Source organism: Bombus fervidus, chromosome 4, assembly GCF_041682495.2.
Source record: "Bombus fervidus isolate BK054 chromosome 4, iyBomFerv1, whole genome shotgun sequence".
NCBI classification, from domain to species: domain Eukaryota; kingdom Metazoa; phylum Arthropoda; class Insecta; order Hymenoptera; family Apidae; genus Bombus; species Bombus fervidus.
The window spans coordinates 15,660,925-15,686,938 of NC_091520.1; the positions used below are offsets into that span (position 1 = coordinate 15,660,925).

Here is a 26,014-nt window from a genome sequence, read left to right on the forward strand (position 1 = left end):
GCGGCCGCTGTATATAGCGAAAAGCGCGATCGATTTAAAACTCGCGTTACTTTCAAAAAGCAACAAAGAGAAAAATCATTTATATCCTCGTTTGAATGGAAACAACGCCACGGTATTATTTAGCAATAAAATCGGCGAACGTTTTGAATTTTCTCCAGAGGCGAAACCAATAAATCGTGATTTCGTTCGATTGGGCTCGCCAGTTTAGGTCTCTGTTGAACACGTGGGCGGGCAATTCCGTGACACCATAAAGCCCTCCCTATCGCTAAGAATCGCGGGAGTACTATTATAACGAGCGCTATACGAAACGCTGACAAGGGTTACAAGCCAGGTAAACAAGAACTTGCGCGAATCGTCGGACGAGATTTAACGCGATACGTGTTAACACGGCCTGTGGGACACGGAGGTGCTTAGCTTTGCCACGGTGATGTGGTTTCTGTTAACCCTTTTATTTCACCGCACCGTTTTTTCAAGATACAAACGATTAGCATAAATTGTGTTATATGGTTGCTCAACGATATTCGAGCGTATCAGGTTGGACGCGGATGGGAAATCGGTGTTCGTATCGCTTAGGCTGGATTAATACATAATCTCGATTATCGATTATATTTTTCTCTGCTGCTTTTGGAAATACAAGCAGACTTTATCTTTGATCGTGAATCGTACACGATGTAAAGCGTAGATTTTATTTTCGCTAGAATTTTCCCCGCTGCGAAAGAAATCACGAGAGAGGCAGATTTTCAGAAATCGAAACGATATCAGCCTCGCGTTTCGTGAATTTTTCGATCGCTCATCTCGACGATCGTTGAAGTTGGCTGTTGCGATCTCTTTGAAAAACGTGGGGAAAAAGTAAGCGACGACGAGTATACTCGCGAAGAAGAGGTAACTGGTTAATGAATGAATCTTTCTGCGAAAGAAGCAATATTTTTCAAGAATAAATTCTTCCAAATTATAAGGATAATATCATCGACCTAACTTCCATCTGTGGTAATCCGTCCACTCTAAAAACTGTGATAAAATCCTTACGAATAATAACGACGACGCAAACGGTAATCGCGAAAAGGGAAGCAACAACAGCTTTCAACTTTATGAAAGAGAAACAGCAAGTTTCTCTATTGCATCCAACGCTAGGAAAATTATATTTGTCGTGTGGGTGTCGAAATGCTATGTTGCACGGTATAAGGACATTCATACGATCCTGTGGGGGGGGGGGGAGAATGGCGCTATTATTGCGTAAGAATGGCCGGGTTACAAAGCAACTGACAACGATACGTAATATGTAACGTGAACACGAAGGTCCATATATTATACCCTGAACGAGAATGTAACGTGTTTTTGCGTCTCATTGTTGGCGTTTGTGCAAGATAATAATTGCGTATATACGTATTAGGCTCGCCTCGTAAACAACATGTACGTGGAATTCGTTGTTACATTCTAAAAAACGTTCGTTATTCGTCCGAAATGTTGCGAATATTTTAAAAAATCGTCTAATCCGTTTCCTTCTTAAATTCGATCGTCATTCGCGCGATTCCTTTTTTCCCTCCAATTTCGTTCCATTTAATTTGCTTCATCTGATATTATTATTATTAACAATAATAATTCATTGGATTTCGATCTTCTAACTTGTCGTTCTATGATTTATTTTTACACTGTTCTTAATCAGTTAGCTACTTTTGACGAGTATACTCGTCACGAAGCAACAGAAATATCTCGCGTTACGACGAGCCCTGTCGGCAATGGAATTAAAAAATGAAACGGTCCCTTCGTTACAACTTGATTCTATATTACAACATTCACGCGTACTCCGTATTCGACGAGTATACTCGTCGTCCCTTGCTCTTTCTCAGAGTAATTTTAGGTACACGCTTTGCAAAGAGATCGCAACAGCCAACTGATTAATCGAAGCAGTTACCACGTGTATATTAAAAGTTTACGCTAGAAATTCCGCCTATTCTAAAACCGTTACGTTCTATTACTATTTTCTTGTTTTATTTTTGACGAATTTGTCTTGGGACGTTAACGTGTTTGCACAGGATTTTGGAATTTTAATCTGCTCCTTAGACTCGTACGATTTCTCTAACATATTTTCAACATTTTACTTAAGATCTTCATTCGTTCCTCTCGGTATCCACGACGACTCAAATAAATTAACGGAACAAAAATGATAATCGTAAAAGTCGCACAGATTCGCAAAGAAAGAAGGAGGCCGGTGTATCATCTTGTCCGACGTCGCGAGCGTTGTCGACAAAGCGACCATTAATAGGTCATACCAACGTTAATTAATTTACGAGGTGCTAAAGCGGCTTGCCAGGCTCGAGGGTGCATTAAAATGCACCCTTCGTGGCTGCTGCGTCGCGACGCGCAGCATTGGCCACGCTTTTGGCCGCGTTCGACGCACGAAACAGCCGGCAGCAGGAAATCCGAAATGCACCAACCTCTATCTACGATAACTAAAGAGAAGATCCCTGCGATTCTAGCAAAGATACCGAGACTATAATACGTCCACTTGCGACCTCGTCGCACGGCTTTAATCGCTTCATTTACATTCCATTTCAATCAGCTTACGTTTTTTGTTCGAAAGTGCCACTCTTCCTCGCGGAACAGCGTCGGCTGGCTAAGTCGTTGAGTCGAGAGTCAATCGTGAGCCTCTTCGCTCTGAATTGCTGCGATGTGTGCGGGTATTTTGCGGTAGGTTAGGGTGAATTCGTGAAATTATTAACATTTTGACTGCCACGTTGGTCATATACGACCAGCCACGGTTTCTCCCGTGACTCCACGGTGGTCACTGGTCACCGGAGCGCTCGAACTTCTTACAATTGTGAAAATTGAATGAAAATTGACAGTTAGGGTATTTTGAATATAACCGATAAATAGAAGATACTTTGAGATAAAAAGTGCCCCATTGAACGATTAAACATTTTTATTAGAACATCGATAAAAAAAAAAATGAGAACAAATCTTGCGTCTAACGGTGCACTGTGTTTGCGTCCGTATCTTTGAGAGGTAATCTACGAATATTTTTATAAACACAGCTTAGAAAATAATCGTAAACGCTGCTTTATAATCGTATAATTGAAGTTACGAGTGTGAACATACCTTCCTATTATATATAGAATGAGCAAATACCGTTTACTAATATCTTCTACACGTTTCAACGATATATTCTGCACGTTTTGCTTACAAAGAAGCAACGAACGCGAATGGTTTGTTGAAATAAACGAAGCCTCGTTATAATATGTCGCTATCAACTGTTACCAAGACCATCCGTGACCACCAATAAAATAAACGGTCTATTGGAGAAGAATGTTGTCTTACATCGTCAATTTATTATTATTCCGCCATCATATGATTTGAATAATAAAAATACTCTCTCGGCGTCCTCAGCGAAACGTGTGATTTCGATGTGGCAGTCAAAGTGTTAAGAAGAATCGGAGATTAGAGAATAGGAAGTTAGAAGAACTGAAAGTTAGGGAGAAGAAGTTAGGAAGTTAGGAAGAAGAAGAGAATAGGTTCATGTACGATCATTCTACGCGATCATTTATTCTTCTTGAATATTTGGTCGTGGAAGTCTACTTGGAAGGCACGTCTATCGAATCTGTCCAACTTATCAAAGAAGAAAGACCCTGACGTAGCTGTGGATGAAATATGAGAAATCGAAACGTTTCGCTGGCTAAAACCTTGGCGCAAAATTACGTAAATTACGAAAATTTTCTTCTTCTCAACAGCAAGAAGACGATAGGACGATAACGTTGCCAATTTCAGTGGAGGAATAAAATCTTACTGCGATCGAACTCCGTCGTTACAAGTAAACAGTAAGGAGCAGCGATTTAAAAAAAAGTCTCTGTGGATAATGTATTATAAAAATATAGAAATGGCTACACCGTTGCGATTAGATAGCTTAAATGTTTTCACAGAGATTACTAAAGTAGTTTTTATCTTGTATATTTATAGTAACTTTGTCCGCAACTACCTTATTTTATCTTAAACTTTATCTCTTGACATACAACTGTTCTGTTTTTACAAAATAGTAGCACAGTTAATTCGTAGGATTAGGCTTAGCTACAAAGTTCGATTTCGAGACAATAATTTGAAGAAGGGGATAATTAAACAAGCTTAAGGTAAATAAATAAAATACTTTATAGTAATTTTATTCTCGTTTACATCGGTATCCGAGAAGATAACGTTTCTTCGAATAATGTGGCTTCGTTGACACGTACCAGCGTTGCAAGTTGTAGAAAAACCAAACGTACGTATATTTTACAAAAAAAAAAGAGAAAAGAAAAATATTTATTTCGATAATATTTATAATCTGCGTCGTAAAACGCGATTTCTTTGCATTTAAAAGCAATCAATCGCTGGTTTAACGGTTTTAACGTATATCGATAGCGATTATTACAGGAAAAATCAATGTCTCATTATTCGATAAGCATTCTTTCGTTTCTTATTTTTCTTTCCCACCTAAGATGTTCGACGTTTGTAACGATAAGGAAATATATTTAATAAGATAAATTGGTATATTTTGAAATAAATACTTGTCGATAGCGAATCTAGAAATGAAACAGAAATACAGGAAATTAGTAACGAACGGTATAGAATAAATTCGTATATTTTAATTGACTTCTTCGATTATAATTATAATTGCAGAATTATAAACTCGATATTTCGCTTGAAATAATATGATCGATATCGTTTCAATTTCTTCTTGCGCCTTATGTATCATAATCCACGTTAAGCGTAAGAATTTGCCGCGGGTAAAACAAATAAAATGACAGTAAAACAAAATCTATGAAATACGTGGTTAAATACATTTGTCAGTGCAGATTGTTTATGTTTGTCCATTAAATAACACAAGCGTGTCGAAAGGGTTAGAATTTATCTCCAGCTGCGTTTACCAGAGTGTTAAAACACGATGTCGCTCGTAAAACGTGAAAAGTATAGCACGATTGTTACGGTTGCTGCTCGATTTATCGATCTGTATTTTTTTCGATCAGGATGATGAATATCAACGTTGGACAGCCACAGCCGGATACAAGCTGTTCCACGCCGGGTGAATCGATGTTTCAACCTATAAATATAGCCAGGTCAATGGCAGAGCGGCCAACAAACAACGACATCGACTTGACAGAATCAGTATCGGTTCTCGTTTCTGTTTCATCATGGTTGAGATAGGTCATCGGTCGCGGATCGATACCGCTTCTTCTAGTCTTGCGGAATTGGAAGGATTCTGGTGGCTTGGCGTAAGACGTAAGGACGTCGCTGATATTTATAAAGTCCACATATCAGTGTTGAAATTTGTGTCTTTCAAAATTTGTGTCTTTTACGTTGCCTTTAGTATTTCTCGCGGAAAGCTTATTTTTATTTTACAGATACAGCGCGTGAAAAATTTTAGACTCCGCCCTATCTTTAGATGTTTCATGACGTTGACAACAAAACGAAGAAAATCGCTCGTAAGATCTCGTATCGTAATTTAAATCGAAAAGGAAAGCCGAAGGCGACGAGAAACGTTCCTTTCAATGAAATCTGAGAAGAATTGAATTTTTACGTGGAATTGATTAATCGCCGATCGATTAGCTTAGCTTCTACTATTTAGTTCTTATTCTTACGTACCTTGTATTCTGCCAAACGATTTTCCGAACCAGAATTCTAAGCTGAATTTAGAAGCGCGCGAAATTCAAAAGTGGCGCGCGGCCTACGAAAGGCTCTGGCAACGACTTTCGTTCCCATCCGTCGTGCTTTCGTTGCCGGTAGATATCGAACGTTTCTCGCGAGCATATTTCGCAACACTGTCGAGTCAGTGACATTTCTGTCTCTCCCACACAGCCAGCCGACCGCGTGTAACAGTGACTCATTGCCGAAGACAACGAACCCCGAAAGGAAACGCGAAGTGAATGAAACGATGAATGAATAGCTTCTCGTGAATGAATTTACTACCGCCTTTACGCCAAGGCAACCGACCGATCTCTTTGCCTTCCCTGCTCCCATCTCGTACTTCTCATCCTCTTTATTTTTTCTCCGTTTTATATTTTCTTTTTTCTTTCTTTTTTTATCTCGGTCGTTCTACTTCTCATCGCGCCAGGGAACGACAGTCGAGCTTCGATTAATTTGTCGTCGTCGTGCTAGCCGCGGAATTAATCTTCCCGTTACTTCCATTCCTCCTTCTCCGGCTTCGGTCTTTTTGTCAGCGATGAAACAATGGTGTCTGTCTCTTGCTTTATCGCATCGTACGACGTCTCTGCGCGCTTCGCTTTTTCACCTCTCTTTGGAGTAGCGGGCTTCTGTAACAGGTTCCAGGATAACTTTCGAGAAGGTCGGTCATTTTTCTAATGTCACTATGAGATCTATCGTCGTATAATTCTCTTTCTTTAACTCGTTCCAGCTATATAATGGAACGGTAGATTCCAAGAGATCATCTTTCCAAAGATCCTGTTCGGTTACCCTAATTTTTCTAACGTCAGTGTGATATGTATTATACCGATGCGAGATCTAATTCCTAATGATAATAATTTTTTTAACTCTTCCGAGTGTAATGGTACGACAGGTTGCGAGATAATTTTTGACGAGATCGGTTATCGTAATTTTTCCAATGTCCATGTGAGATCTATCGCGTTATTATAGGATCGCATCTTGGTGGACGATTTCAGCTTTGTTTTTTTAACTCGTACGGATGTGATGATTCGTACAATGATACATCGTCGTATATACTCGTATTTATACGTATGCGTAAACCAGGTCAATGTGAAAAGTTTCCGTAGGTAGGAGTTGCTTTATTCGTTGTTTCGTCATTGTCATTTCGCAAACTTCTCGATCTAAACTCGTAACAGTAACAGTATAAATTATGACATTTGTAGCAGATCTGTTACGCTATCAGTATATTTCTATTGGCATAAATTTCTATTGTAAAAAGTGCAGCGGGAACTCGATCAAAAGTACGATTCACTGGCACATCCGATAGATACACGCGATCCTGTTTCAAATGACACCGAGCAGAGTATTACTCAATCCGCGTACGTCGATTTAACGCTGGCTTTCGTCCAGCGACTCTAAAAGCCGAAACAAAATGACGACGACCGACATCGCACGACTTGGAATTCCAGTTTGACACTTGCCAAACGGTTCGTTAAAGCCGATGATTCATTGTTCGTGGTGAGAACAATCGCGATATAAATATATATATATGGAGAGAGAGACTTCTTAGGCATTAGGATTCGACTTAATTTAACTCGTAATTATCGTAATTATCGGATCGCGGGTTTTTATGCAAATTCGTATTAATAAAGAGAATACGTTTGTGAAAGACAGAAGTAAAGAAATGAATTATATACAAGGGTTTTTTTCAATCTCTAAATAGCAGTCGTAACTGCTAATTCAGAAATCAATTAAATTCCTATTACTGTGCTATAATCGATTAAACTATTATTACGTGTCAGATAAGATTTATACGCCATGTAGATTTTATCGTAAGATTCGTATATATCTACAAACACGTACGTACGTGTACAGATGGAAAATAAATAAATAAGAGGAAATAGATTTCATCATATATCAGAAACGATACACACGCTATTGCATTATCGAAGTCGGCTTCTAACGTAGTGCGAAGATACGCAAGAAAAATAATCAATCATTTGAAACATTCGAAATAATTAACTGGTAACTGTTTGGTAGAAAATATTGTGCAATTTTTCGCACAGAATAATTTTACACAAAAAAAAACCATTGCAAGACTGTCTTTTTATAAAAGAAGTGATACTTTCGCAAGCTTCTTTTACATCGGTCAATTCTTCCTCCGATACCAACGAGCTTCCATTTGAAATATTTTCTGTTAAACTATCTTATTTTCACTACCCATCGCAAGCTGCCATATCTGAAATTCTACTACGAGACAAAAGTTTCAGTGGAAAAATCGCCTTCAACTTCCTCCTGAAAACGTGCTTTTTGGTAAGTCTGTTGAACGCGCGATCGTCATCAGGAAGCGCTGATTTGCGACTTTCTTTCTCAGCGTCGAATCAGGTCGCGTTCGTTTGGTTCACAACGTGTCTCGACCGACTGAACGCACGCACCGTGTCATTCGCAACTGCACGATCGTTATTGTTGCTTGTCCATCGGCCGTCCCTATGGTTATCGTTGCAACCCCAGACGCGGTTGTCGCGTGACAAGCCAGAATACCACCAACCACTTCCTGTTCATCCTCGTACACGCGCGCGATGCACGCGATTGCGCGACAAAGTCCCTCGCGTCAACCTGTTTCTTAACAATGAATTTTTAACGAGCCACGATTTTTATCGAGTAGTCGTTCAGTCCACGGCTTCGCCAACTATTACTGGGCCGAGACCCACTTTCGAAAACGTTGTTGAACGCGACCCGCTAGAAGATTACGCCAGGTGTAATAGCCTGTCTACGGAATTTTGTACGCATTTACGAGAAATCTGAATGTTTTATATTCGTAACGCAATAAGAAAGCTTTAAAGTTGAAATATCTGCTGGACCAATGGTTCTTCGAGGTTCGTTGAAGGAGATTGAAATAATCTTCCGTAGAGAATGTCGAGCTGAAAGATACATATGATCGCGTTTAAAAAGACAAAGTCCTTACGCGGCCACCTACAGAAAGACGAACAACATGAAAACCTCCTTCGAAGCTATTCACCTTTTATCCCAAAACATTTGTCGATATAATTAATAATATCAAAATTATTATTATATGGTATTATTCATTTTTACTTGCTACAAGATGTGATCGATTTACATGTGTAGATTTCTCGTTTACACTGTCAATCTTCGATCACGATATACGCTGGATTATCACATTTATACTTGAACTTACTCTTAATTGTACTCAATTGCTCAAATTCAATCTTATATTTTTATTGCACACTCCCTCTCCCTTAGGCTTCCTCTCTCGTAGGAAACCAAACTGTTCTCTGCTCTCTGGTCAACAATGCTCCTTCTTCTACGCTCTTACTTCCTTTTTTCTGAGCTCCGCAACTATTCTATTATCTCTCCTGCGTCTCTCCCATTTCTTCTGTGAGTCCCTCTGATGTTATGCTCGTGTCCTCGACGTTCCTCCAGTCAGTCGTTTCAGTGTTCCTACGAATATTATACGTACGATTATATTCATGACGAAGGTAGACGCAGCGGAGGTTGTCCTGAAGGCACGAGGTCCGGGGATCTCGAGATCCCGAGGGGAGTTGAAAAGGAAGAAACGATGGCTAGTAAAGAGAAAGCAGAACAAGAGAGAAAAAGAGAGGGAGAACAGAGAAGAAGGATCGAAAATTAGCGAATAGTTTTATACTAAACTTATACACGTATACTTATAGTTTTCTATCGCCAGTCTTACATTTTACATTACTTTACTGTCACAGTTCCGTACTTGATATTTCCGTGTGAATTTGTACGCGTCGTTGGCCTCTTCGAGGATACAAATAATAAAAGCATAGATAAGAAACTAAGAAGATACGTTCCAGGGTCGAGTTTGAGGGGTAGTTTTTAAGCGTAAATGTCAAGTATGAGAGATGTGAAAGGTTCTCGACAGTTGCAAGTAAACGATAAGGGTAAATGGAAGAAAACTGTAACTGGAAATCGGGAAACTTAACTCGAAGAAGATGGACCGTGAAAAATAAAACAAATAACGTATTATATTCGCAGACGAAGATCGCGAATCTCGGGAAACTGTAACGGAATAAACTTTGTCTCACGGTGTGTCGATTAAGAGATAGGATGGTAATTTTTATTTATTCGATTGAAATTGTATTCGATCGTTATTATTGCAGGGCCGTGAAAGCATTCCAGCAGGTGCTATGGGTGGAACCAGGATTTCCACGAGCCTGCGAGGTTCACCTACGGCTCGGCTTAATGCTGAAGGTCCACGCTGACTTTGACGCCGCCTTGAAGCACCTGACACTCGCTCTGATCGATGCCACGACACCTGCCTCCTTTTCCAAGCTTGAAAGTAAGTAGTTCTCGGTTTTCTTCGCCCCCTTTACGATCGCCTACGCGTCTTCCACCTTCCAAAAAACATAATTCACGGTGAACAGCTGCCCACCGTAAACCGCGCATTTTTACTCCCGAAATCTTACTCCCATACCATATGCTGGCTTCCTCGTACCGCCTTCCTTCCTCTTCGCACACTGACACGACACGACACTCGTACAAGAACTTGGGAATGTCGAGGCTCGACTATCGTGAATTACGACTACAAAAGACTATGCACGTGAAAGGATTTGAATTTTTCTGACGATTCGAAACGATACTCGAGATATATCGCGATAATCGAAGAACTTGCGCGACGAAAGCCATCAGGAATGAGCAGCTTTTGAGGGAGAAACGTCTTCTTCGTTAAAATTATCGTTAATGTTTGTTAAAATACATAGAGACTTTCACTTTTCACGGAACTCTCGCTTTTCATGGACGCCTCATTAAAGAGAGGACGAGCTTTGCGGCATCTTAAAAATTAAAAGCCGTCGAGATCTCGCTCTCTTGGATATCGGGTTATGCGAACCACTTTCACTCCAACTTGTCGATTGATGCAAAAAGTCATTAAACTCGTACGGTCGATCACTCTAGATTTACATTCTCTGTGTTCTATATCGCAGTTGTTGAATGTCAATACGAGAACTTGCAGCAGCAGAAAAATCCATCGAACGCGTCAACAAACTTCGATCGATCAATTTCTTAAAAATAGAATCTCCGAGATTGATAGAATAGATCGTTCCGTTGTCCGATATTAAAAAAAAGCCACGCACTCTCTACTTTCTATTTTTATTTTTATTTCAAATTTTTTATCGTCGTACGAAAGTGTCATTAAACCATGAATATAATACACTCGGATTTGATCGATCAATCTACGAATGCTTTAATCAATTTCGTAGCCACTGTAAATCCACGAAAGAACTACGCGATCGTTCGTTTCAATTTCTTAAATACGATGATATTTTATTTGAAACAAAGTTCATCGAAATAAAAATTCTAGAGCGCGAGAAACAAATCGTTTTTTACCAACGAGCTTTTCAAATTTATTCAACGTTAAATGTTCCAACGGATTCGATCGATCCGTCAAGTGTGCAAGTTATTAATCTATCCGCAGGAGAAATGAAAAAAGCAAGCGGATGAAAAGTTCCTATTGGACGGCGGAAGGTGCGATAATCTCGACGATTTTCCCCTGCACGCTTTTAATACGTTATTTAAAAAGACACAATGAAATCGATACTTTCGCCGCGTGAAAAGCGCCTATTACATACCTGCGCGCCACGTCTTGACAACGTCTAGATGCCAGACCTTTTGCTCGCGTTCCGCTTCGAACTTGACCCCCTTTTTCCCAACGTGATACAGCGATTCTTGTGTCACGTATGACCTACGATAACACGTATGGCGTAGTGGACGACATTTAAGGCGCGTTAAACGCTTACCCTAACGATTTTTCTTGAATTCACCTGGTACTTAATTTAATGTCGCGTTCGTGATACCTCGCCACTGTTTCCACGGTTTCTCCCTCTCTCTTACTCTGTCTGTCTGTCTCTCACTTTCCATTGCACCGTGTAAAAGTTTCGTTTACTTTTATTCTTCCTTCGTCTTTTACGCCGTTCCGTTACATTCAGATTGCAAAACAATTGGAAAAATAAACCGACAGAATAAATAAATAAATAAATACAGCAGATTGATCGCGAATAACGTAGCAGATAAAAGAAAAGGAGAAGAAACGATTAAGGTAAATAATTAATTAACCAGTAGGTAATTTTTATGGCTCGTATGGAATATTCATGCAGGTCGTTTAACTTGGAAAATATTGGATGCGATTCGTTAATCGGTCGATTTATTCGATTTATTCGCAGATAACGTTTCGAGATTGGAATTGTTGGTTTTCGATTGACACGTACGTACGTACGTTCGTAGCTTTTAAAGTTGCAGTATTTGCAACGCAGTTGGAATTTACCGTTCGACACCGAACATCGTGTTTGTTAAATGGTTAAGCTGTGACCGTAGGTGCGCTAGCTACTAGGAATAAATTTCGAATCGTCGATTAAATATTAAATATCAATGGTACGTGTACGTACGGGGAACGTAGTGGCTGGATTCTACGTAACGATTTATCAAGCAGCAGAAGTGGAACAGAACGTTAAATCTTAAGCGATAACGGGAATCTCCGTCAGTTTTGCCTGTCGGTGTTTCATCTCGTAGCGTAGCGTCACTTCGAATTACCAAGAACCAGCAATGAGTCAACCGGGACTCGACTGGGTCTCTGTCCTGCTGTTTGAAGTTTAAATTTAGTGTAGAGAGTAAAAATAACGAAGCCACGGATACGAGCTGTTGAATGTTATGAGAGAACTTGATTCTTGTAGGCGATCGATTCTAATCGTTCAACAGCGTGTTACTATTCGAAATATTATGGCAGCGAATTAATATTTTACCTGCGACTATATTTCACCATTGAGAAGATGGCGCAAGAATAATAATAAGCTTTTTCATTCTTAATGGCTGAGCGTGCAAGTTAATGGACATTACTGACAATAATAATTAACGTTATTAATCATACGCTTAACGGGTTTAATAGACTAATTAAAGAGCGATGATAAAATATTCAAATTGAGTCAGACGGAAGAGTGATTCACGATTCAAACGATTACCACGATCCCGTGCACACGGGGAATCATTTCCGTTTACCGAGAAATTGGTTCTTCAGCCGAGCGAAGTTGTGTTTATGAAATGAGGCGAACATAAAAGCAACGACCCATTGAGATTTCAAGTCAGTTTGGTGTCTGCCAACGATCTAAACGATAGCACGTATTTGCATACTATAGTTAGATCAAAGGGAGGAATGCAACTTGGAATTAAAATACGGAAACGAAAATATAGAAAACCAACGGATCGTTGAGAGATAGAAATTTTAATGTAAGTATCACTGCTCTACGCTTTGTGTTACTTTAATCAAGGAAATTTGATTTGTAATTATTGGAAAACGTTATATTATATACACGTGTATACCCGTTTTTTATTTTATTCGAATATTAATTTAAAAATAAATTCTCATCAAAGATGTCAGCTCTCGAGTGTACTAATTGAAATCATAATGAAAACAGAACATGCAATTATCGCGTTTTTCATTCAATATGTATATTTGTTGTAATTATGACGCATAATCAATAATATGCAATTTGTGTAAACACCATGTCTCTTTGTTTAACATATTCAAATTTCCACCATAACGTTGCAAAGCCAAGCAGGCTATTACATAGTTGATAAATGCAGCTGTACAAAGAATTAATTAATTATTCATAGTTTTCGTATTCTACCTATAATAGCAAAGTGAGCGAGTATCGATGAATTATTATACGCAAGTGATTAAATTGCAAATATACGATACGGTATTACTATTGCTTCGAATCGTCCTGTCCGTTGTTACTATACTTTATCAAGCATATTCTTCGTTAAGTTTGCAAATTCGTATCAACAGTTCGTAGCGTAATTTGACAATAACGCGTCTAACGCGAAATAATCGGTGATTCGTTACTCGTATCCCACGTACTCGATATTAAACCGATGTCTTTCTTTTCCATTGTTACAGTAAAATTTCACATAGCCCATTTATACGAGGTCCAAGGGAAATATCGCCTTGCCAAGGAGCATTACGAGGCATTGCTCAAGGAAAAGACTCTGCCTTCTCATCTGAAGGCCGACATTTGTCGTCAATTAGGTGAGTCACAACCATTCTTAACTATAAATAATAAACGTTAACGACTGCCGTTGAATTTACCGTTAGAAGAAAAAACTATCGCCACGCCATTGTACCTACCGTAGCGAATATAGAGCAATTGATTAACTCCGAGCATATTAAACGTATCGTTATAGCGCTACTCTCGTAGCGACTATGAACGTTCGATAAAAGAACGTTCGATTGAAAAAAAAAGAAAAAAAGGACCCTTTATTGGAAAATAATGGTACCACGTAGAAAAACGTTTCGTAGCTACTGTACACGAATGCCGCCAGTCAAAAATACCAACCTCGTGCTCCGCCAAGGTAATTAACCCTACAACCCTTTTATACCCACGCAAAATCACCAGCACGCGAATCGTTTTTCTCCTCGCCAGCTGTCAGCTCCTCGCGACGATTCGGCTTAAGGGCCGAGCCGAGTGTACGAGCAAGTAGCAGACACGTGTATTGATTTATTCCGGGTTGGGGTGGCCTGGCGATGAGATGGGGCAGCGAACGCTGGCAGCAGAGTGGGGACAAGGGAGAGGGTGCGTATTCGAGCGAGAGAAGAAAGCTGGAAGAGCGACAGAGAGAGGAGAGATCAAAAGAGAGAGAAAGAGAGAATCGAATTCGATAAGGAGACGAGATTGTGGGAAGCTCTCTAACCCGTCAGCCTTTCCCAACTTATCTTTCTTTGCTCCTCCTTCTCGTTCCTCTTTTTGTTTCCATCAATTGGTCACGTTTTCTCCCGTTCGAGGCTAATTTTCTCGCGTTCCTGTTTTCCGTTATTTTGCGATCGCGTCTCCCTGGCGAACTGCCAAATTTCGATTCTGGCTCGGTGAACCGTCTTCGACGAGGATCCGCGGATGCGTCGCGACGCGTGCACCGCGCACACGCGCAACGTCCGCTGTATCTTTCGTAGCCGCGTTATTAACTCGGTACAGCGCGGATTAAAGCGGTTGTTAAGCCGGCGAAGACCACCGACTCGTGGAATTACAAAATCGTAGCCCGGTTGCTAGACGACCGTTTAACCGGCAAATCCTCTTCGAGCACCGTTCAATTTCAATTTGAGTCGCGTGTTTGCGTTCCACCGTCTGTTGCTTTTAATATTCCGTTTGTCGATTTACATCTTCTCGATCATGTATTTCATCGTTTATTTACAACTTAATTCTATACTACAACAAACACGCGTAATCCGTGTTCGACGAGTATACTCGTCGTTTATCTTCTGCCACACGTTTTAGTTTACACGCCTTCCAAAGTTTCAACGAGCTCCTAACTGATTAATCGTAGTATAAAAGTTACGCTTATGTTATTCCTGTTTCTCAAATAAACAAACGAAGAAAAGATTTTCGTGCAAAATATCGGCTTCGCAACTAAGTGATTGCGACCTATGTCATTACGATCTAATGACAAAATCCGCAATCACTTAGTTGCCAACCCCAGTAGAACAAGGTCATGCTCGAAATTTTCCAACCGATATAACGTCCGTCCGTACGACCGTCTGCCTTTGACGATAGTCCATTTTCCGATGAAAACCGGGGAAAGGACGCAAGAGACGAAGAAGAAAGGTTGAAATATATTCAAAGTGCCGATGCATTAAGGCCGAATTCTCTCCGCAGCCGGATCGTGAAATGTGTGTTGCGAGCGTGCTCGACTGCCGTTTAATGAGGTGGTACGTGCTACGTGACACGGCAGGTAGAACCGAAACATTATACAGGTCAAGCTGCACGTCGTGCTGACCTACTTGCGCGTTGCAAATCCCTCGGCAAAGCGGAAGGTTGCGCAGAGGAGCGAAGAGGGCTGAATAGAAACGCCTCAAAGGAAACGGCGAGGATCCTTGCTCGATCCATCGAGGGGAGAACGACTCTCGCTTTCACCGTTCCGATGACCAACCTTCGAATTATTAGGTTGCCTGGTGGGAGGAGGGGCGAGCGAAAGAAGATTTGAAAAATATTTCGGGCCTGAGAAGAAAAAAGCGCACAGAGGCAACTCGGAAATTTCGTACGAGGAAGGTAGATTTTGCGTCGAAAGGAATATCGTCCGGAGAATGTTAACACTGTGTTACGATGTTAGCACAGTGTTAGACCGGTTTTAAAATTTAATTTAACATCGTACGCTCGTTGTTGTTTCTTTCGGTCGTCTAACTTTATGTAAATTCCTATATTAACGAAAATTCTGAAATTGATTGAAATTTAATTTAAAATCGTACCTTTGTGTGTTCGCCCAACTTTATGTAAATTCTTATATTGTCTGATTAAATTAAATTTCTGAAGCCGGTCGTTTGACCGGGACTGGTGTCCAGGTTGGTGTTAGTGTTACCTTAACGCCAGCAAATGCACACGTATGTATAAAGAGAAACGATTTTTGAAAACGTACGCACACGCGTGCGAACCTTCTGCAAGCTAAACCGATCAGCAGGGTATTTTATCAACTCCTTAATCTCATTTCGCGAGATTCGATTTTCAATGCAACTTTGTTATCCTTGATTTTCGTGCCGTTTGAAATCATCCTAGTCTTCCTTCTGATTTCGTTCGTATCGCGAACCTAGAGCCACGATAGAACAAATTCATCGTAAATTCATCTTTCGTTAGTTTTTGTATCGACGTGCGCAACTCTCGATGATGAGATCGTGCGGTTAGTTTGATATCTCTGATTCCCATTGGATAAATACCGAAGTGAAGAATAAAAGATAAAATATGAGACAAGCGAAACGATCAACGACATACGAATAAAAGGTATCTTAATATCTACGACGATAGTCGTACGAGTATAGCGATGAAAGAAACCCGAGTATCTCAAATTTATTAATAATAACGCGGACGAATCTGGATAAAACGCGAATTCGTTCGATCGCGGCCTGGATCGAACGGCGAAAAACGCGAACGTCATCAGGGGCGCAATAAAATGCCATTACATCGGCACGCGGCTCCGACATCTGGAAATTACGCTTCGAAGACGAAGCCGATATCCCGCCCCGATAATTTAAATGCCTTCGTGACGAGGCTCGACCTCGCGTCTCTTCCTTCCTCGCTTCTTAACGCGTTTATTACACACGAAGCGAAACAAAGACGGGGAATAAAGAAGGCAAGGAAAAGAATCCGGAAGCACGAGCGAGTAGCGGGCGATACGCGAGATTTCAAGGAAAGCCGGAATTCCAAGTATTTGCTGCGCTTTCTCCCGCACGATGGAACAGGTCGATAACTCACGTGAGAATTCGCGGTTACGATGGCGTAGCCTGGAAATTCACAAAACGAACCTAAGCATTTTCTACGATACAATACCATAATCGCCGTATGTTTGCCGATAATAATATACCATAATCGCGTCTAATGAAGTTTAGCGCCAGCCAAACTCCGCCAAAAGCCTGTAGGCTTGCGCGACAAATCAATCCTCGATAATTACAAAGTTTACAATCGATCAAACGTAAACTTGTGTCAAACTTAAACGCAACGTCGACCGTATTTTTTCTTCCCAATCGTTTTCATCCCCGAGAAACGTAGCAGAGTCGAAGTTCGCGTTAAGAACACGTCCGTGAACACGTTGCGGACTGTACAGCAAAACGTTAGCTATATAATTCGATAAACGTATATCGAATGGAAATTGTAAATCGGAACGAACCTTTCCAGCGATCTTTTCCATCTTTTCAAACGCTGCAAAAATACGCGGCGATTCAGGCTATACGCTTGTCAGATCTTACGGTGCACAAAGTGTCAATTTAGTCGATTGACGAGCGATTTATTAACTCGCCGTGCTTGAACACCGAAATTTTGGCCCGAGTGGTTCGATGAAAAATGGCTTAGGGCGCTGGATGCAAATTTCTAGACCTTTCCGGTCGATCAGATCTGCAACTCGATCGTACCGATACCGGACACTTTTTACGCACTAAAGCGCTTAATTTAGCGGTAAGTGGCGACTCGCGTCACTCGACTAAATTACGTGGACGTGTCCGTGCGAGCCTTTACGGGTTCCAAAGGGTACAGGACTCTTTTACAACCTGTTTACGGCTTCTCGCGTGTCCACGTTGGGACCGGTTCGATATACGTTGCTTCTTTTTCTTCCTTCTTTTCCTTTTCTCCTTCAGCCGCGATTTTTTCCTCTCGTCCGTGCCATAAACTGGTGCTCCGTGTTGACAGAACTTCAAAATCGTCGATTCGCAACTTAAGGAACTGAGAAACGCGCCTTTTAAACGCCTTTCGCGTATCGTGTCCCTCCCCTCGAGTCAATTTTACGCGCTTTTCCGCTTGAACATCCTATCGTTCGAAGGTTCCATTCGTAGAGCAAGTTTTTCCAAACTCTCCGACTTCGACGTACGAACGAAACGCGATAACCTCCGGAGGAGAGAATCGTCGCGAATGCACGCGAACGACGAACAGCGCAACGAATTATTCGTCTTTCCGTTTGATCGATGTTTCGCCATTCCGTCAAATTTGACACGCGACCGACGCACGGAGCGCTGCGAAAATGAAGGATCGACGATGGTTGAATATTTCAAGCGTCTTAGGAATAAAAATACCCGAAGAAACGAAGGCAGGGGCTCAAGAGAAGACGCTTTTATAGTGACGTTTCTATTCGCAAGGACAATGATCGGTCAATAAAATACCAGAACCGGGATGCTGACTTTCTCGAAGATATACGATACCTTTGTCGCAGTAGACGATTATTATATCCAAATAATTATGTTGCAAATTATGTGCTGCCAATTGGAAGTTTTACGACTGTTTGCATTTAGCGTCTTTTTGTAAATCTCGCCTTTGTATAATTCCAAGTAGGTTCACGGCCAACAGGAATACTCCAGCGTTAAATTTATTTTCTAAGGCTCTTTCGTACTTCGTATTCCGCTTCTTTTTTTTCTTTTTTTTTTTACATTTCAGAGATTTGTGAATCGACACTGGAAAGATAAAGACTGGAAGATGGAAAATGGAATGTTGGAAGATTTTCGAAAATGTTGAAATATATTCGAGACTGTAAGGATTATTGGGAGGCTCTCGAATGAAAAATTCAGAAGTTGAACTTTTATGAGCAATTACGAGAGCTATAAATTACATGTGAAATTCGTTTAGATGAATTAGTTAGTACCGTTACGTAAATATTCGTTTACAAAACTAATTAAATAAGTTGAATGGCTGGAATCGAGGACGATAATTACAACGTAATATATAGTCGCTTTAATTTGGCTGACCTCCATTCGATACGAATTTGGAACGGATTACAATATTGTTATTAATACCACTTCAATCGATATTGATCGCACCAGCGATATATATTGAAAATTAATATTACAAATCGGAAGGACTATTAATAAGGATAAAACCCTTATAAAAAGGAGATTAAATACTCGATTTAACGGAATGGCGAGATATCGATATGTAAATTTCACGTACGTTTAACACTAGCGATAGTTAACACGAAGCTATTTCTACCAAAACCAGTGAAAATGACTGGTCTTTAAAAAATACGTAACGATAGAATATTTTTATATTTATTGATTTATTACTTTCTTACAGGAATTCCATGTTATGTAGTACATTTTTGGTATTATTGATCCATCTGGGACCATGATCCTTAAAGGAGGGTTGACACATTTATGAAATTGTAGAACCAGTCAATTTGGCTGTGGTATTTCTAGCGTTAGCATCTAGCGATCGATTCGGAATTTTCCTGATAACTGATATCGTCATATCGAACGATACGCGGTAAAAATTTGAAAAACGTGTGGCAATTTGTACAAAATGATTAAACTGATTAATTGGAGTTCGATAAACACATTGCAGGACCCTTTTACACTCTGACAAGTACCAGTCATTTTCACTGGTATTGGTATAAGTAGCTTTGATACAAAATTATTTTCAGTTTGAATAGATAAAAAACAAAATAGGAATTTTATAATAAAATTGTAAAACCAACCAATTTGACTGGTGTGATAGTTCTAGTGTTAATCTCTGTTTAATCGAATATCTCGTTTAAACGTCTCTGAATATATGTTATATAAACAAGCAGAAGTGAGAAGGATGAAGAATTCTGGATAAACAAATAAATCACATCGTGTTTCTCGAACAAATAGAAAAACGAGTTGCATAATAAATCCGTTTGTAAAGAGATCGATACACGAATGAAACGGAATGAACCGTCGTATCAGGTGTATTCATTGTATCAATTGTATCAAGCGAATTTCAAGAGAAGAATGCACGGCAAAATCCCACCAACGATAACTAAATTTACGATCTACTAAAAATATTTTATAAATTTATCTACCGGTGAAAGAGAACTGAATAATATTTCCTCGTAAAGTTCGCGTTAAAAGCGTAGCAATGGCAAAAACGAAGAAACACGGAACGTACGAAGACCGTGAAACGAATAGATAATAAAGAAGAAAAAAGAACCGTGAAAATGAAATATCGCGATCCATTGTGTAACCGGGTAGAAGAAACGAAAACACAGAACCGAATGGATGAATGGACGGCGAGCGACAATTAGAGCACAGTAGACGCTTTAATTTCGCCGGATGGTTTATGAACCGACCGACTTAATTCCATTTAGAATCGCCGTGCGTTTAGCATCGCGTTCTATGATTGTGTAACTACTTGTTGCGAAACTCTCGTTTTCCCACGGCACGTATTTAATTTGCAACGTATAATACGCGGTGCTCAGCCACATTGAATCGCTATGATAATTAAGACCTAGCGTTTGGAAGCGGTATCTGGTCATTTTCGTCGCGGACATGGAAACGTGATCTCGATCGACGCTACATGAGAACGATTAGTGGAGATTTATAATTAATTAACATAAATCTCAATTGTTTCTTTAAGGGAAGATTTGTCAACGTTTCGTTAACAAAAACTGAATTTATCTACGTTCGAGTATCATCTTCCTATTAATATTGACGAATGACGATATTATAAGTTATTGATATTTTTATACATATAAATGTAAAAATATATGTAAACAAGTATAGATATTACAGAAAATCATTTTCATGTGATCTCTACTTTTTTATACGTATGTCTCGCACGAATTACTACGAAAAAGTCTTCTCAAATCTCAGCCGCGTATCCTGAAAGTATCTTCATTAGCGAACATTATCAAAGCGAACATTATTATCGTATTAGCTACGATACAACAGCGTTACTTTGCCACGTGAAATCAACAGACTTCGAAACTCAACTGTACACGATGATAGTACAATTTACCGCCAAAAGAGGAATCGTAGTAGTGTTAAAAGATAAAATTAATTTCGAAGAAATCTGTTCGCAGGAACAGGTATAAAATCATAGGATGAATCGCAATCCTGGGAAAATCTAGAATCTCGTTCGGAAAATTCTATTCCATTCACGACGTACATCATCGTAGCTGACGCAGACCTACGCGCAGCAGATAATAATGAATGAAGGAGCTGAGAAATAAAGAAATTACCGTTACAACTCTAACAGCTGCCTTTAAGAATACAGCATACACAGACACACACGCGTATCGTGTGCCTACTCAAACGCGCGTCCAGCAACGTATGTATAGCGATGTATTATATATTTGGCAGAAGGAAATGCTCGCATGGATTCGATTCAAGCAACAAGTAAAAAAATATCTCTATCGACTCTTGAGCAACTTTTCTCAGACATAGAAAGAAATCCTGTATATCTCCAAGATATTTAACATTCGTATCATGTTTGCCATGAAACGAACCACGCGTTAGCAATTTGTAGTTTCGTAGCAAAAGTGTAGTTTCTTAAAGAAATTATACTTTCAAACGCAAAAGAATCTCCGCTAATTCTCGTACAATTCTCCCTGTTACGTAGAAAAAGCGCGATTATTCGTAAGATTGTTCGAATTACTTTCCCGAGATAAAAGTCGCGCGTACGATCTCTCCATCTTTATCTTAACAGGAGAAGGTAATTTCGTATAAAATTCCGGTAAAATGGGTCAAAGTAATTCGAAGAATATCCTCCGCGCGTGGAAGAATTCCGCATGTTCCCAAAAACAGTGAAATCCGATAAACTCTGTAATATTTCCTGTGAACGCGATTTTCCCAATACGCACGCCCATATTCGCGAGTTTTAAAAATCACCGGCTTCTCAGCAGTGTTCGTCGCATACGATAAAATGCTGCTCACATGCTCAGGAACGTTTCAACTATTTTCCCAAGACAGAGACCGCGTACAATCGCTTCTACGCCTATGTTTATAGGGGGTTGTAATTCGAGACCGCCTCGAAGGGAGAGTGGGGTAAAAGTGGCTACCCTAGGTTATACCTGCGAAAATCTATTCAGTTCGGTACTCGTCTAGCCCCGAGCCAGCACAACACGTCCAAAATTCTCAGGAAACTCAGCAGGGAGAGGAACGGTACTTGGGTCCCTCCTCTTCGTTTTCATTCGCACGCACCACATCATCGTCCACACGCGATTCCCAATCTCGCTTTCCTCCGAACTTGCAGTTCCTTCTATCGCATGTTTCGAGGCAGCGCCTTGGATCTGGTGGCTTAACGCGCCGCCAAACGTCCATCGATCTACAATTCTGCCGAGTTCGTCGTTCGTGAAGTGTATCCGCTGTAAAGATGCTTTTGAAGTGCCCCATAGAAGATCGTAGAAGATATTAGACCGGCTGGAGGGAATTCCACGTTGGCTTAGTATAGGAACAGAGACAAGCAAACGAAGTTACCAAAGAACGCAGTGAACCGACTGAAAAATTATTCAACGTCCGTTTCCTTGTAAAGTCAACTGGCGTAATATTCCTCCCACGAGCTTTCGTTAAATACGAGGATATTTGTTTGGAAGAAATAGTTATATGGAATAACAGAACAAGTTAGAATAGTTAAGTAGAATAATAGTTCGTACGTATGCTTGTGTGTTTGGGAAATAACTCGAAGCGAAAGAAAGTATCTGCGCTAATTTTCATGCAATTTCTTCTATTCGCGCAGAAACTCGGAATGTTTATGAAAAGAGATAAGACTCGTTCCAGTCGCGTCGATACGAGATTCCAGGTACTTATCTCCTCGTATTCTGTCAATTCGCTTGTCACCGCACCAGACACGAGATAATCTCGTTGCCGATTAATTTCACGACCTCGTGGCACGAATTATAGCAAAGTACACGAATGCTTGTAACTATTATAATTATAACGAGCAGTGGCAAGAGTATGTACAATGATGATTTCATAACGATGACTAGTTATAGTTTCAAGAAATATTTCCACATTGTGGTGCGAGATAGAAACGGATCTTGTACACGTTGCTTTCGACATACCATTTGCTTGAATTTTTTCCTAGTTCACAACATTTCGAGAAATAATTTATAACGAATAGCGCGCTGAATTATTTAATATGTCGTTTGAAACACGCGCAGAACGGTTTAAAACGAGTGGCAGGAACAGAAAGAGAGATAAATCAACGACGTAAAGAAGTTGCTCGAAATAGCAGAAACAGTAGAAAATAAATTTATTCAGAAGCTAATTAACGAAATCCCTGAAGAAGTTCTCGCTACTGGCGCAGCCAAACAAAGTCGCACAAACTGTACTGACAAGAAGTAACTTTAACAAATTGAATTCTCAACAAACGACGACAGACGTAAAACAATATCAAGTATCTCTGTATTCGTCCGTAAGAACTCGGTTCGAACGGTGGCCCAAGACTCCTGCACGCTACCGTAACACATCTTTCGTGGCAAATATTAGTTCATAGGACATAATTACAAATAACGTTAAAACGAACAACGGGAGATCAATTTCTACCAACACGTTTCTTCCCTCTGTCGCACGACCTACGCGATGATAACGTTCGAACATTGATTTTTCGTTGCAGGATGGATGTACCACGTGGTTGACTGCACGGTGCTTGGTATAACGAGACAGCAAAAGCAAGCGATCGCTATACACTGTCTGCAAAAGTCCATCGAGGCGGAACCGAAGAGCGGGCAAAGCCTTTACCTGCTGGGACGTTGCCTCGCCGCATCTGGAAAAGTTCACGATGCGTTTATCGCTTACAGGTAACGTACGTCGTCCTTGCGATACGCGAAGAGCGTGAATCTTGGAATTATCGCGCCGATGTATCAGCCACGCGCTTAAGCTTCTTAGCCTCTCCAGGCAACACCGACTAATTCGCCTCTGTTTGGTAGCTTTTTCGTTTTATCGACGTTTAAGCTGGATTAACTTCAACGCAAGAACGTAGGCAATTCCTTGAGAAATGACCGTCCGTTCGATTTGCTCGGTTATACGCGCCGGTATTAAATTCCAGCAATTTTATGCTCCCATGTTAGATCGACTATCGTGGACAGTGGATGAACCACGCGACACGAAACAATGTCATCCACCCGCTTCGATGCTTTAACGAATCCAGGTCACTTACGAACCATCGTCGATTGCAGAAATTCCGTGGAAAAGTCAGAAGGGAACGCCGACACGTGGTGCAGCATAGGCGTTCTATATCAACAGCAGAATCAACCTATGGACGCTTTACAAGCCTATATATGCGCTGTACAGTTAGACAAATCACACTCAGCTGCGTGGACTAATCTGGGCATTCTGTACGAAAGCGTTAGTCAACCGAAAGACGCACTAGCTTGTTACGTCAACGCATCCAGGTAAAGTAAATTGTCGGCCCAACACGCTAAAACGTTCACGTTACATTAGCCGTTAAAATCTCTATCGTTAAATAAGATGGATAAGCTGACGCTGTCGCGAGCGAAATTTCGCTTCGTTGCGCCTTTTGATTTGTTGAAAAACGTCGTTTGAAATGGCGTAATGTTACAATTCGCATGGAGCGAAATTTTGTTCTTGTGGTCCTTTAAGAGTTAGCGAGATGTTGTTGGCTAACAACGGTTTGGCTAAAACACATCTGTGCTATGCAATATCCAAAAACAGTGATGTACGTGTAAAATCTTTACTGTCAGCTTCATTGTTACAACTGTTAGTTGTTAATCGACTTTGTACGTTTCCTACGAAACTAGATTTTGACATGTTTTCTACTATATTTCGTTTTAACGAGAAACAGTTGCTTGATATGACTATAGTGTACGTCAATTTATTCGATAATTTATTCGAGATTTCTTGTAAGATATTTAGGAAGAGAGAAATTTTCTTACTTTACCTGCTGATGACGAGAGATCGCAGTTCCTTTTATATGAAATAGTTATCTTACTATAATTAATAAGAATATGTCAGTTTCATTTCTAGGGAAGGAGTAGAAGGAGAATTACTTTAACATTTAGCCAACCGCGCGCGCCACAGTGAGGTATACTAATGCTCACTGCTTAAAAGACAAAGAAGCGTAAAAAATTATTTAAGTGGTCAATTATATTTTGCGGTAATGATTTCGTTTAACAATTTCACATATTGTTTGTAGAAAACATCAAGTTAAAAGTATAAAAAATATATGTAACATTAAAAACATTAAAGATGACTAAAGATAAATAACACGACTGGAACGTGAAATTAAAAATTCATAATGCGTTTTAATATTTTTTTATATAATGTGGTATCGTTCGATTATAACTTTATTTAGTCATAACTGATAATGTAACTTTTTAATTAATTTTAATTGTATTTTATTATATACCGTACGTAATAGAAGTAGAAAAAGTGGCGCAATTAATTGGGAACAATACCAGATAAATAATAACTGATAATAGCAAAAAAGAAAAAAAGAAAACGCGTTGCAAATGTCAAAAAGGGAGATCTCCCTGTTCGGCCACGCAGCGATGTTCTTCACAGAGGGGAGATCTCCCTGTTCGATTGGCTAAGTGTTAAGTAGAGAGAAATTCGTTAGAATATATTTGATTTAATGCGAGGGATTTATTCTTTGTTTCTTAATGAAATGTTATAATCGATCAAAGCGTATTAATGTATCGAATAAATTATGAATAAATTATTTGATTATCTATACTGGGTATCTCGTATCACTGGAACAAATCGTATCTTTAAATATCCTCTGTACAGTGGAATATTTATATCGAAAAGTTGATTGAAATTAATTCCTTACCTCGTTCATATGTCATTAGAAAAAGTCACTGATCTCTGTCGAATTAAAAATAAACGCGTCATTAGATTCATGCGAACGAGGAAAAGCTTACAGAAGCACGGTAAATGTATGCATCAAAATGTTCTTATAATCGGAGCTCAATATTCTTTAATTAAATAAGCAATTAACGCGCTTCCGCAATTGTCAAGCCAATTTCGTCACAATTTTCTAAATGCCATTTCTTTAAATATTCAAATGAAACGCATATGGATCAAAGTGAGATTAAATTTGAGAAAGTACATTTTTATCCTAAGATCATCGTATGTACATAGTTGCTCGTGTATTTAGTTTCCTTATGTCACAAATTTAATTCGAAACCTTTGTCAAACTTT

The 26,014-nt window shown here is 39.8% G+C and overlaps 1 protein-coding gene across 7 annotated transcripts in view; it reads left to right on the plus strand.

Moving 5' to 3' along the window:
• Positions 1-26,014, plus strand: part of Utx (Utx histone demethylase) — a 148,679-nt gene that overhangs the window by 113,980 nt on the left and 8,685 nt on the right. For 5 of the 7 annotated variants that reach the window (XM_072002293.1, XM_072002295.1, XM_072002297.1 and 2 more), the window contains 4 exons: positions 9,768-9,946; positions 13,556-13,684; positions 23,469-23,652; positions 24,031-24,246. In XM_072002293.1, the coding sequence (XP_071858394.1) occupies positions 9,768-9,946; positions 13,556-13,684; positions 23,469-23,652; positions 24,031-24,246 (708 nt within the window). Of the gene's footprint in view, positions 1-9,122; positions 9,314-9,767; positions 9,947-13,555; positions 13,685-23,468; positions 23,653-24,030; positions 24,247-26,014 lie in introns of all 7 variants that reach the window. The other 2 variants (XM_072002296.1, XM_072002299.1) reach the window with 2 other exon arrangements.